Genomic DNA, 14,252 nt, shown 5'->3' on the forward strand with positions numbered 1-14,252 from the left:
ATTTGATTTTGAATTGGAATTTGAAAATGGTTAAATTCGTTTCCAAATGATTTGAAATTGGATTGAAATTTTAAAACGGTTAAATTTATTTTCAAATGATTTGGTTTTTGATTGAAATTTGAAAGCGGTTAAATTGGCCTTCAAATGATTTGATTTTTGATTTGAGATTTGAAAACATTTTAATTTGTTTTCAATGATTTGATTTTTTTACTTGATTTTTGATTTGGAATTTGAAAACGGCTAAAATCATTCTCAAGACTTGAAATTGGAAATTATGAAGACTGAATTCGTCATTACGACGGGTTAGAAAAGCCAAATTTGATTTCGAAAACGAGATTTGAAATTTGGAAATTTGCACGGGTTGAAATCGTCATTACGACGGTTTGAAAACCGTTTTTGTTTGAAAGTTGATTCCGAATTTTGAAAATTCGAGGATAGAATTTGTCATTATGACGGCATAAAACGACACTTTTAAAATGTAACGGTCGGTGAGGAACCGAGGTTTGAAACGACCATTATGACGACGTAAAAAGGGTATTTTGAAATGGTTTGTGAAAACCGAAGTTTGAAATCGTCATTACAACGGCATGAAAAAGTGTAATTGAAAATGGTTATAAAAACCGGGTTTGAAAATCGTCATTATGACGGCCTATAAAGGCGTGTTGTTTTGAAATGCAACGGTCGGCGAAAGACCGAGGCTTGAAATGGCCATTATAACGAAGAAAAAGGGTGTATTTGAAAGTTTGAAATGACACGGAAGGACTTATGATCACATAACACATAAGCACTCACAGTTTCATTATATTATGCATAATGCTGACGCCGGTTTTGGCTTAAAGGGTGGGTTACACACCAAGCAATCAAATCCCGATTTGCGAGACGGATACAAATCCAAACAAAATGTGTAAGGAGGGTGCCCTAGCCTCGTGCTCGAAGGTGATGAATGCTCTTTGACAAAACAGAAATGTGTAACGTCAATGGTATGCTTGACTCAATCGGGATTCAAAACGCGGGGATGAGAAAATTCACGCCGACGAGACAAGCCAATTGGTCGATAAAGGTTAGGTTGTGGGCCCGGACAAGGAACCCGACTTATGACCGTAATATCAATTAATGCACTTTAACCACGACCTCGTTCGAGTTTCACCTCTAAGGATCACAAAAACATAGGTGTCCTAGTTCTCCCCAGCGGAGTCGCCAATCTGTGGACATGGGCCAAAGTCGGTCTGTGGATTTGGGCCACCTACCGATCTTCGGTCACGGGCCACCTGCACGCCAAGCCAATCTGTGGACATGCAGCGGTCTTTTGAAAGCCACGCTCGGCAGCGTAAAAATGCTTTCGACCAGATCGCTTTAGATTGGTCGGTTTCGTCTCGGTGAAGGTCTCGAAACGATTAGAGATGTTCGGAGTCGCCACCAAGCATTTGTGGGGTACTTGGAACCCGTTCGAATCCACTTTATACCTAGGTCAATCAAGGCAAAAAGCGGTGTTTTACATAGGTACTAAAGATAAAGAGTCGTCCCCCTTTTAGCATTCTATGCCTAAAATGACTCTCGTACGCCCTGGATAAGGCCATCCACTATCCAAAGGTTCTGAGTAAGGGATGAGGGTACGTATTGGGAAGCCCTTTAATCGGACACCCAATCCCGCCCGCGTTAGCGGTCTCTACTGATCGATCGTGGTTGTTTAAGTGCAAAAGTTGATAAAACGGTGTAAATGCATGAATGCACATCCAAAAGTGTTAACCTAACATGTGAGCTTTCTAAGTCGGTTTGTTAATCCAAATATCAAGCATAAGATGTCAAGTTGGATTTAGATTGATTTACATGTGAAAACGGAAATTAAACATCCATTTACCAAGTTCGGGTTATGATGCTTAACACGATCCATTTATTGAAAAAGGGTGTCAAATGACAAAGTGTAAAAAACGTAAACTATTCAATCTGATCTGTCACGTATTCGGATAAACCTTAATCGGGATCGTCCAAGACAAGTACCAAAATGGGACAGAACAGTGTCAGGCAGCCCTGTTAAGGCGCGAGCCTATTAGCGAGATAAAGGGCTCTGCCCTGGTTTTGAAAGACGGAAACAGACGGCCGCTTGGGGCGCGGGCCATGAGCCGACCTAAGGGGATGTCTCATGGTTCGTGAAAAGTTTATTTAAAACCGTATTTATGATGAAAGATTTGCAAATGTTGTTTGCATGACTCAGAATAATTGTTATTGTGTTAGTAACATTCGTTGTCGGATCTGCATGTTTGAAAAGTATAGTTTACAAACAAAAATGTAAAATATTTCATTTGAACTAATCATGTTAAGTTCATTTCTTTGTAATTAGTCAAGTTAATCATCGTACTTGGATTAAACCGACATGGTATATAGAACCAAGGATGATTATGAATTATGACTAATATATTTACAAATGTAAACAAATGAGAAAAATGGTAAATAAAATAAAAGGTGTTTAAAATACCCTTTAATTTGTAGTTAACCAAATAATATCATCGAGTCACAGAATAAACCGTCATGGTGTAAGGAACCAAGGATGATTTTTGTAATGGTCAAATTATGTTTTATCATAAAAATGAACTAAAATTGTAAAAACCGATTACAAATAAGAAATGAAATAAAGAGAAAAGACGAGAACAAACACGGATGAGTCTGATCTGGACACCTATAAGAGGCGCGAGCCTCCCTGCATAGCAAAGAGCTTCTATCTCAGGCCAAAACTCGGTTTTGGCTCGTCTAACCTATATTTGAATCGTGTTATGCATTGTTCATGTTTATAAAGTTATGAAAACAGAAAAGACATGAAATAAGTGAGTTGTTTACACCCTCAAACTTATGTGTATTGATGTTTGCGTGGTAGACGACTTTAGAGACGGTTTTCTCGTTGTGACTACTCGCAATCAAAGAAGTTTAAAAGAGTGCCTTAAAAAAGGATTTTGTTTTGAAAATATGTTGAAAATATGTTAATTAAAACATGTTGATTGATGAATTGAGTTGGTAAAATGGGTCGATCGAATGCACGGCGACGGTACCAAACAATATGTGTAAGGCTTGCGTTTACGATCGGTAGGTCGTAAACACGTGTCGATTTTGTGACTTAGGAAGTCGAGTCTAGAAGTTTAAGGGAGAGGTGAAGGGGCGGACGCTCGCGTAAGGATTGTGTTGTCTGATGGTTGGTATTTATAGAGAAATGTGGGGTGGTAGGTCTGTTGATTTTGCTTAGAGGCTAAGCAGATGGCCTAAAGAGGCGCGAGCCACCTCGTGATGGAAAGCAGTGTATTGTCCCTTTCAATTTGGACGTGGCCAATTGTCCATCCATTGTTGATATGTGGCATTCACATAAGATGTCGTGTAATAATATGGGCATCTAATACGATGATTTTGGTGTTACTTGAGGTAGGTGTTTTGTGTCCTCGACTCGGGTTTGACCCGTGTGAGTCGGGATTTGAATTTCAAGTCGGTTTTTGGCCCGGTGTCGGTTTTGACTCTAATTAGGGTCATTTTAATGGAAATGACATGATGAAAACATTCATGGCATTATTTTTGACATTCGGGATTTGGGTTGACTCAGTTTGACTCAGGTTGACTCGAGTTGCGAGTTTCTGAGTCGATTTTGTGTCCGAGGACTGTTTTAACTCTAAATAGTGTTATTTTAATGCAAATAAAGTTAGAAAACCATTTATGAAATCATTTTTCATATCCGTGTAGTGCATTAAACCGTCTCATGTATAGCCAATCCACGCACGCATATCAAAAACACGTTATAGTTCGATCATCATCGGGTGGTTTTTGGGAGGTGCAGATACTGGGTATCTACAATCCCTACCATACCTGTCACAGAAACATGGAAAGCAACAGGCAACTTAAGTCGACTTGGTTAGCCAAACAATTCTTGGAGGTGTTCAAAGCAAGACCTCATTGGCCTGCCTCAGAAATTATTGATACGGTAAGGAGGGCATATAAGATCATTATCAAAAAGGGTTTTACATACAAGGTTAAGTACTTTGCACATAGAATGCTCCATGGTTCTATAAAAGAGCATTATAGCAAGAAGGGGAGTTACATTTAAGCCTTGACTAATGAAGAACCAAACAATATCTTCACTCTTACTACTATACCAGGTAAAATACCTGTTTTTCAAAGATTTTTTGTTTGCTTCCATGCTCTCAAGCAAGGGTGGCTTGAAGGATGTAGGAAGGTGTTATGTCTTGATGCATTTTTTTAAAAACATTCTTGGGAGGTCAGTTATTTGATGCAACTGGTAGGGATGCAAATGAGCAAATGTATCCCTTGGCTTGGGCTGTAGTTGAAGAGGAAAATAATGACAGTTATGAGTTGTTTTTTAAGGAGCTGAAGAAGACTTTAGGAGAGGAAAATGGTGATGGGTGGACTATACTATCAGATTAGCATCCGGTAATTTACTTTTTTTTCTAAAACAATAAAATTATTGAACGTATTTACTCATACACTCAACATATTAACAATTGTTTGTTTATGTTAATGGAGAGTATTTTGACAATGGTAGCAAAGGAATTACCAAAGGCTGAACATAGACATTGTGCCCGAAACATATTTACAAACTGGCACAAGTCTTACAAGGGTGATGAAATGAAGTTGTGCTTCTGGAATTGTGCCAAAGCATACAACCAAGCCGGTTTTTATGAAGCCCTTGATGCTAGGGAGAGGTAGATCACAAGGCAGGTGAAGCATTCTTAGCTTGTAACCCAACACTCTTTTGTAGAGCATTTATAAACACCACCATCAAGATAGATGTGATTGTAAACAACATGATAGAAACTTTTAATGCTTATATCAAAGAAGCCAGAGCCAAACATTTGATATACATGCTTGAAGACATTAGGTTAGAAATGATGCAGAGATTGGTTTTAAAAAAGGCTGAAATGGAGAAAAAGCAACCGACCGTGTGTCGTAGGGTTCAGCAAAGATTAGAAGAAGAGAAAGATAAAGCTGCTTTATATGAGGTTTTACCATCATCCACAAGACTTTTTCAGGTCAAGCATGGCATTGATGAGTTAATGGTTGACTTGGTAGCAAAGACTTGTACTTGTAGAAAATGGGACTTGACTGGGATCCCATGTAGTCATGCTATTGCTGCTATTTTCAAGATCCATAGACAAGCTGAGGACTATGTACATGATATGTACAAGAAAGAAGCCTATCTAAAGGCTTATAGTGGTTCCATTAGCCCATGTCCTGGCCAAAGACATTGGCCCAAGGTAGACTACACTCCAAATCCCCCTGCAATTTAAGTTGGACCTGGAAGGCCAAGGAAGAAAAAAAAAGGGATCCATATGAGGATCCTAAAAAAAAGTTGGAGGCTCACCAAGCATGGGCTATAAATGACTTGCTCGGTCTGCAAGTTAAAAAGTCATAATAAAAGAAGGTGTTCGGACAAGGACAAAGTGGTTCAACCTCCACCAAAAAGAGGAAGGGGAAGACCAAGGTATTTTATTGAGAGGGAGGAGGTGGCCACAACATCTACATCTCATCATGCTGCTACTGCACAACCTACCAGAATTGGGAGAAATGGAAAGGTGATAAGGATAGGCAGATATGCAGGAAGAGGAGGAGGAGGATCTAGGGGTGGAAGAGGAAGAGGCAAAGGAAGGGTAAGCATAACAGAGGACATGTATGAATTACTGTTAATGTAGTACTCCCTCCAATCCAATCCAAACTACATACTCACCTTTTAATATCAATCTTGTTAAATTTTGACATCGATTATTATTAATCAAAGTTTTAAAATTTATACGTAAAATTGACATATTTACGTTTGTTATAAAAAGAGGTTTCAGAAAATTATAATTTCGATACAAAAAAAATAATATATAAATAAAGAAAAATGTGGTCAAAGTGTCGTCTCATAGACCGTGAAAAGTCAAATGGTTAGTTTGGATTGGATTTGAGGGAGTATTTGTTAAGTGTAATTGTTGTTAATGTATTCTTTGTCCATTGACACAGGCACCTGTTGGACTTGGAGTTCTATTTGATGACCAAGGAAATGCATACACCAATGCACCAGGAAATAAAGGACCAGTTAGCATTAATTATGTTCAAGGACCAAGTACGCAGCCTACCCAAACATATGTGAACCAGCAGCCATGAGGAACTCGAGTGTTATTTGCAGATTTTTGGAAAAACCAGATTATAGTGTAAAGTGAATGCTAATTTTGAACAATGTCATGTAATCTGGAAAACTATTAGGAATGTGTAATATGAAAGACTATTAAAATGTAGTGTTCAGTATGATATTTTGGAACATTGTCATGGATGACAAACAATGTGTAATCAACTTTTCTAATTAATTGCAATGGCAAATGTGTTGGAAATCTATATCTCATTTTTAACATATTCATATATGTCACAAAATAATTTAGTCATAAAATTAATTAAAAATCTTATGCATGCAAACAATGTAAAATATAGAGAAGAAATCATTTTCTCACCATATGATTTTCGGATATATGGGCACAAGTGAGTTCTCCTACTCACTTGTTCTTGAGCTCTCCAAATGGAAGAACAAGGATTCAAATATATAATCCCTCCCAAAAGCATATACCCAAGGAAAACTCATAATAACCAATATTATTTAGATCTAGTAATAATATTAGTTTTACTATAAAATTGACACAAAATAAATTGTATTTTTCTCTTGAAAATTTCGGTCAAGAGGGAGTATTTTGTGTGGTTTATTTCTCTAGAAATCTCATAAGATGTAGAGAGCATATTTTTTTCTTACTCTAGAAAATTATGTTCTTGAATGAATGAATGAATAAATAAGAAAAAGAACCTCTCCTTTTCTTTTCTTTTGGCCGAAAAAATGGCTTGGGTAGGTTGCCCAATATTTTTTCATTTTTGCTCTTCACAAGAGACTAGGCATGCAAGCCTACAACCTAGGGTTATCATTGTGTCTCCATTTAAAAATAAACAACACAATATAAACAATACACTCCCACCCTTATTTTCGGTTTTAAGCATAAAATGGAGAATCCATTTTATTTTGTCATTTGTCAAATTTGTCACATGTAACATGTTACATGACATGTCACAATGTAATGTATTTTTAACATATTAAAAATCAACATACTCATAAAATATGTCATTTACAAAATCGACTAGTAATTCGTAATTACTCGTACCAAAAATGTTTCCAAATTATAAATTACAACATTTTGTATTTATAATAATTTATTCATCCCGTTTCAATTGTTTCTGTAAACAATAATTTCATCTAAGTAACAAAACAATTCGATTACTTAGACCGTGTCTCATTTAATCATATTTACAATAAGATACGTAAATTATACTCACAAAATCATCCGTCAATTTTAAGCAATTTAATTAACTCGTATCGGTATACGATTAATTAAATAATCAATTAAGAGTATTTCCCTATAGGTATGACCTAAGGGGATCAACTGATCACCACCGTCGCACGACAGTAATGTCAAACTCAAGTCAGCCAATCATTACCGATATGTGTGGACCAGTTGACTGTAAAATATTACATCCCACATGTATTCTTAAAATGAGATTTAATAATGAGATTTAAATCATGTGATCGCACTATTGTTGAGGACACATTTCCCAACAATCTCCCACTTGTCCTCGACAAGTGTGCGTCACCAATTCTCTTGTCCTATTACTATCTCCCACTCAATGCAAGTGATCATATCGAGAGTGGTTTTCTCGATCTGGAGAATAACTGTTTGATCGGATTTATCCACTCTGGATACCTTCCGAGCGTGGCCACGCATTTCCAATTCATTACTCCTCGAGTGGCCCTGAGATATCGTTTTAACCCTGACAAGGGGATGGACAATTCCTATCGCACTCATTCCCTTCGACTAGCCACAACCATCATAACCCAAAATATGCCCATTTGACCCCATTTACGAAGGTCGTAGTAACACAAATCAAAGTTAATCTGAAACTGTGCCATCTTAGGCGAACAGTCTTTAGTCAAAAGAATCGACTCATTAGAATACTATAGTAGCTCTCGCCACGATCAGGCTATATAAATTGCCAGAAGTCTATAAGCGGTCATAAGGCCCGACAAAGTGTTCCTAACAGTCTGCCTATGTGATCGATTAGTCATCTCACATGACTCTATGGCACTTGAACTTGCCATCAATCGCATCACACTCTAGTCACTTCGAGACGTCACCTCATACAAGCGACTATGGGCTAATACTATGTTAATCCGGGTTCACTTTAACGGGCTTCAACGTTGTCTCTACAACCCGTTTGGATGTAACAAAGTATAATAAAAGAGTTTTAAAGTAAAACTCGAATGACAAATGCGATTATCACATATGAATAGTCAATGCCTGATTACTATTTCATGTTCTATAATCTAATTTGATCTTGTATGTAGTTGTTCATTTCAATTCAATTCAAATGACATGACTCATCATGTTTAGCCTTTGAGAAGGCTTTGGTTAGTAGGTTTTATCAACTTCTTGTACCTTACTCAACCTTACTACATACTCGTTTTCCTTTGTAATGTATACATTTGCATTACAAAACTTTCTGAGTACGTGTCGAGATCCAATCAAGACATAGGCCCTCTAGCCTAAGAATAGCTCCCACTGTTTTCACAGTGTGCGGGACTCATCCTTCTTGCACATCTCATGATTGCAAGTGTACTCAATTTCCGTTATAAATATCTCTCATTGTTCTTTATTGCCTAGAACGATTCTAGAAAATCTACTTCTTAATTAACATTGCCACAATGGTATCTTAACCATCCTAATGTGTTTTGATTATGGTTTTGTCAGAAACCATGCGCAATCTCAATTGTCAATTGTCACTTGTGTAACACCCTTACACAAAATTGCATCATAAACACATTGCATCATAGCCTTAATGCTTCTGCAAGCACTTAAGGGTAATCTTTATGGCTTACTTGGTAAAGATTACTTAAATTCGATTTTGAAAATAATTCATCATACTCAAAGTATATGAAGTGTTATACATCATTACTTATTTAATTGATCCGGCAGCGGAAGCAAATGGAATCAATCAAATATGTTCAATTTAATTGAACTAGTCATGAATCTTATCAACATAAGACTTCTTATTGACGCTAATATCATGTAGATTTATCTTCATAAATCTGGATATTAAAGATGTATTATATTACTCCAAAAGTCTTAAATCATTCTCAATGATCAATATGTCATCCACATATCGGACTAAATAAAATTTCCGTAACTCCCACTAAACTCCATGTATAAACACAACTTCTTGACTTATCGAGAAAAGTTTTATAACATGATCAAAACATTGATTCCAACTCATTGATGTCCTACTTAAGATTCTCTCTTAAGTTTCACATTATCTTAGGATTGCAAGAATCTACAAAACTCAAGACATGTATTGAATACATTCCTTCTTTTGAAGAAGTGGGTTTTAGATTCACATGATGTATGCGTATCCTCATAATGAAACACAATCCCTAAGAAGATCCAAATAGACTTAAGCATTTCCATTAGTGCAAAACCCTTTGCAACCAATATTGCTTTGAAATCTCTCTTTATTAGTTTAAACCCTTTGTCACTAATCAAGCCCTTTTGTTTCGGATTTTCATGGCTCTAAGCCTTGTATTGAGTTGTGACTTAAACACTCTTATGTAAGTCATATGTTCATTACTTTCTAGAAGTAATCAACTTGAATCAAACAATTTCTTTTGTAAGTTATAAGCTCTTTACTTTCTTAAAAATAGCATGAATTCATCATTTTTAACAAGTGACGAATTTAACCTCCTAGGTTTTGAAGAAACAATGTCTTACACAAAACGTCTCATGTAGCCAAGAAAGACCAGTTTCTTGCGACATAACATTCTCTGTGGCATTCTTTGTGGCTCTTGAATAATTTCTCCCTCTCTGTCTTCTAGAAATAAACTTGTATTTTAGAAAGACAGCTTCACGAGCCGCAAACCCGTCGTACTCGTGATAATTGAAAAGGGAAAAATGAGCATTTGTTTCTTGTGAAAACTTAGAAACTATTTCGGCAACCCTTACCATTTCATATCTCATATGATTCGATTTAGTGGAAAAATAATCTAGACAAAATGATAAAATCCCCAAAAGGATCAAGTTACTCAAAGTAACTTGATCGAAGTCCAAACCTTATCGAATAGCGTTTGAATTCTTATCCAATCATACATTATCACATAATGCGGGTTAAGAGAGATTAATTTGTGATACTATATCACAATTCATTTGGCTTATATCAAAGTCTTCACTTTGATAATCCCATCACGACTAAATCGTGATTCCTTGAACTCTTTGAAATTCTTCAAAGATTTCTCTATTTACCTTATTAAGTGAGCATATTAGTGTCAACTTAAATCGTTGGTAAAAGATAATGATCAACCTATTTTGGATCGATGATTTACAACCTCGATCTCCTTTTCAACCAAAAGGCACGAGACATCTTGCTTTGAATACAAGATACGCATATACCATTAACAATCTAATGGTTTCAAGAGTACTCGATAACTCTTTGCGTTCATCATTCCAAAATTTAAGGTTTAATCTTGGGTTACCAATTTGAATCTTACATCATCTACATGATATATCATTCTAGTTTGGTTTAGAATATAATCACCTTGATAATGGGCTAGCCATACATCAAATCGTGGTGTATAGGGTCACAAAAGTGAAAACCTCTTTTGTATCTTAACAAGTTTATATTCTTATTTAGAGTTTATGCACTTAATAGTCACAATTAAGTACAACTTTAAATCCAAAAACTAGATTGAGTACACAATTACTCTATCTCTCGACATTATTGTTGCTAGTCGTCATATTCTAATCATCTTATGTGTCGAATACAATGATTAAAACCTCCTTTGGTTTCTAATATTGTGAAGTGGTACTAGCAAAATTTATGTTTAATCAAATAAACATTTAAAGAAGAAGGTCCCATTAGATGTCCCACAACTAACTTGTTGATTCTTCAATAATTTGGGGTAGTTTCCTTTCTTGTGTCCAACATTTAAGACAATGGAAACTTTATTGGTTGGGATTGATAGGTTTAGTATCGTCATTTCTCAATGACTTTACTTTTAACATTACCTAGTATCAATTCCATTATTATCTTTACTTCTTGAACCTCGTCCTCATCTTAACGGTTTAAGAGAATGCTCCCACTCATTTCAATGAGTCTTTGCTTTGAGAAGCAAAATTGAATTCATGAAGATTACTCTTCATTTGTTCGTTTTAGTCTTAAAACTTTTCATTGAAGTGGTTGCGTTATTTTGGTCAATTACGAATTCTGAAAATCTAATCACCAAAACAATTTATCACTTCAAGGTACTTAATTCAATTAAGTATATGAAACATAATCCATTGTAAGTAGAAGTGTTAGTCAAGAATCAAAAACCTGTTTGATAATGAATAACTTTAATCTATACTCTTTACAAGAGATCCTTAGCAATGGTTCGTTTGAGGTTTTAGAAGCAAATTCAAATTTTGTCTTTAGTTACGATGTTTTAATGGAGATTTGTATCAAAATCGAAATGATATCGTATATGAATTGTGGTAAAGAAATAGAACAATATAAAAACGGAATAGTGGAAAACTTAACATTTATTGTTTTATTAATACTTGTAAACAACAAGTAAAGCATTTACATAGTGACCTCTACCCAACTATGATAAATGATTCCGAGATCCAAATTCATATTAACTTGGGCACGGGATAGCCGATGGAACCCTTATCAATATAACTCGGTGGACTAACTCTTTAATCGATTCTACTTTTAGAACTCTCGGTCGATAAAATTACTCTAATATTTATTTATAGCCCGGAACACATGCGGCTACGGTCGCGAATACTTCCGTTGAGCTCAATCCAAATTTCGAATAAATGTGTCCATGATCCAAATCCACATCAACTTGGGCACGGGATAGCCGATGAAACCCTCATCAACACGAATTCGGTGGATAGACATACCCACTTCCCCTACGTAACAAGGTTTGTACCCCGGGATGGCCGAGTGCACTCCCTCATGAAATAGGTTTTCATGGTTTCTACTTTTTGGTAAGGCTATGTCTCAATTGTTTAATTTTAGCGAGAGGTCATGTCAATTTATTATCTATCACGTTTTAAGTGAACTAAAGCGGTGAACTACGATAATTCTAATTGACACGGTCGATAAACTCGATTATATGATAATGCATGTTTTAGTTATGGCGATTTAGCGATGCATGCAACATATAAATAAAATGCAAAGCATAAAAATAAATCCTAGTATGGCCTTCCTAAAATAGAAAATCTAATTAACTATTACATATTCGGAAACCAACTCCATTGGTCCCTTGAACTTCGGTTGAGGCACGCATCTCGAGGTAACACCGTCTTTAATGGATTTCCTTCTTGAGTGACACCGTCTTCAAGGAACTCCGAAATAAATAAATTTCATAACAAATTACATAATTTCCTATTATACATTTGTAATTAAAATAAAAATAAATCTATTAAATTACAAAACGGTGATACGAGATCACAATAAATTACAACCGAATCGATATTCCCATACATTTCGGGTAATACCAATTAAAAACTAAGGCCATACTAAGTAAAATTACATAATTCAAAAATTACATAAAATAAAATTATGACAATCATAAATAAAATACAGCATTATAATATGTATGAACATGCCCAATTTTATGCTAAATCGCCTTTAAGGAGCCAATATCGTATATTAAACGGTTTTTACGGATTTGCGTGATTCAACTTTATAAAATCACAATAAATTACATAAAATCATATTTATGCACAAGTTAATTACCCTAACTTCTTAGGACTCAAAATTAGTCTTCACTAACCATTTGCCCATAATTAACTCATATTTCTTAATATTGTTCATAAAAGTACTCAAAATTACAATAAAAATGCTATAAACTTCAAATAAATCACAAAAATTTCAAATAAATTTGAAATTTGAAATTTAAACTTATGAACATTCTGGAAAAAATACCATGACACTCATAATGTTCAAAAACTTAGGTTAAAAAATTTCGAAAGTTATCGGGAAAAACAATGTTGCGGTTTATCGGATTTATCAATAAAAATCATAAAAACATGAGAAAAATTATATTCATCAACTTTTCAATTTTAGATCTGAAAAAGATAATAAAATGCAACATGTGACGTTTTTCCTTAGTCATGAAGTATGTTTTAGCAATTTTTCACTAATTAAGTCACTATTTATGCTATTTTTCATCAAAAATCCATAAATCATGCATGAAGACTTCATTATAGCCTATTATTTTACACATATCTTGTAAAATTGCATGTGACAACATACTAAATTTCTATGACCAGATTCGAAATATTTCTCATATTAACCTATTTTTCATCTAAATCCGATTTTTATCATGAAAAATCCATTTTACGAGCATAAGAACTCATAAAATTATGAAACTTTCCAGATCATCTAAAAATAATATATGTGAAAACATATCCAAAAACCACTGGAAAATTCGAAGTTTAGCTAATTTTCGTCCAAAAATGACATTTTTATCATAAAAAATCACATTTTAATGCCAATATTATATAAAATGAACAATAAAATCCATAAATTAACCAAAATATCCTAAATACATTTTAGGATCAGAAACTTTAACATGCATAAATTATTTTCGTGATATATCATAATATCACAAATTTCAAGTTTTGTTTGTTAATCATATAACTCGGAAAAACAATAACCGATTTGCATGCAAACAACCTTGTGCTCATGATACCGCTTGTTGGAAATCTATATCTCATTTTTAACATATTAATATATGTCACAAAATAATTTAGTCATAAAATTAATTACAAATCTTATGCATGCAAACAATGTAAAATATAGAGAAGAAATCATTTTCTCACCATATGATTTTCGGATATATGGGCACAAGTGAGTTCTCCTACTCACTTGTTCTTGAGCTCTCCAAATGGAAGAACAAGGATTCAAATATAGAATCCTTCCCAAAAGCATATAACCAAGGAAAACTCATAATAACCAATATTATTTAGATCTAGTAATAATATTAGTTTTACTATAAAATTGACACAAAATAAATTGTATTTTTCTCTTGAAAATTTCGGTCAAGAGGGAGTATTTTGTGTGGTTTATTTCTCTAGAAATCTCATAAGATGTAGAGAGCATATTTTTTTCTTACTCTAGAAAATTATGTTCTTCAATGAATGAATGAATAA

At 34.7% G+C, this 14,252-nt stretch overlaps 1 protein-coding gene across 1 annotated transcript; it reads left to right on the forward strand.

Moving 5' to 3' along the window:
- The first annotated feature begins 4,527 nt into the window (after positions 1-4,527).
- On the forward strand, positions 4,528-5,279 carry LOC141649151 (uncharacterized). Its single transcript, XM_074457848.1, has 2 exons — positions 4,528-4,694; positions 4,751-5,279. Exons 1-2 carry the CDS (start codon positions 4,528-4,530, stop codon positions 5,277-5,279), a joined length of 696 nt encoding a protein of 231 aa, XP_074313949.1.
- The last annotated feature ends 8,973 nt before the right edge of the window (positions 5,280-14,252 follow it).

Source organism: Silene latifolia, chromosome 3 (genome assembly GCF_048544455.1).
Source record: "Silene latifolia isolate original U9 population chromosome 3, ASM4854445v1, whole genome shotgun sequence".
Lineage (NCBI taxonomy): Eukaryota > Viridiplantae > Streptophyta > Magnoliopsida > Caryophyllales > Caryophyllaceae > Silene > Silene latifolia.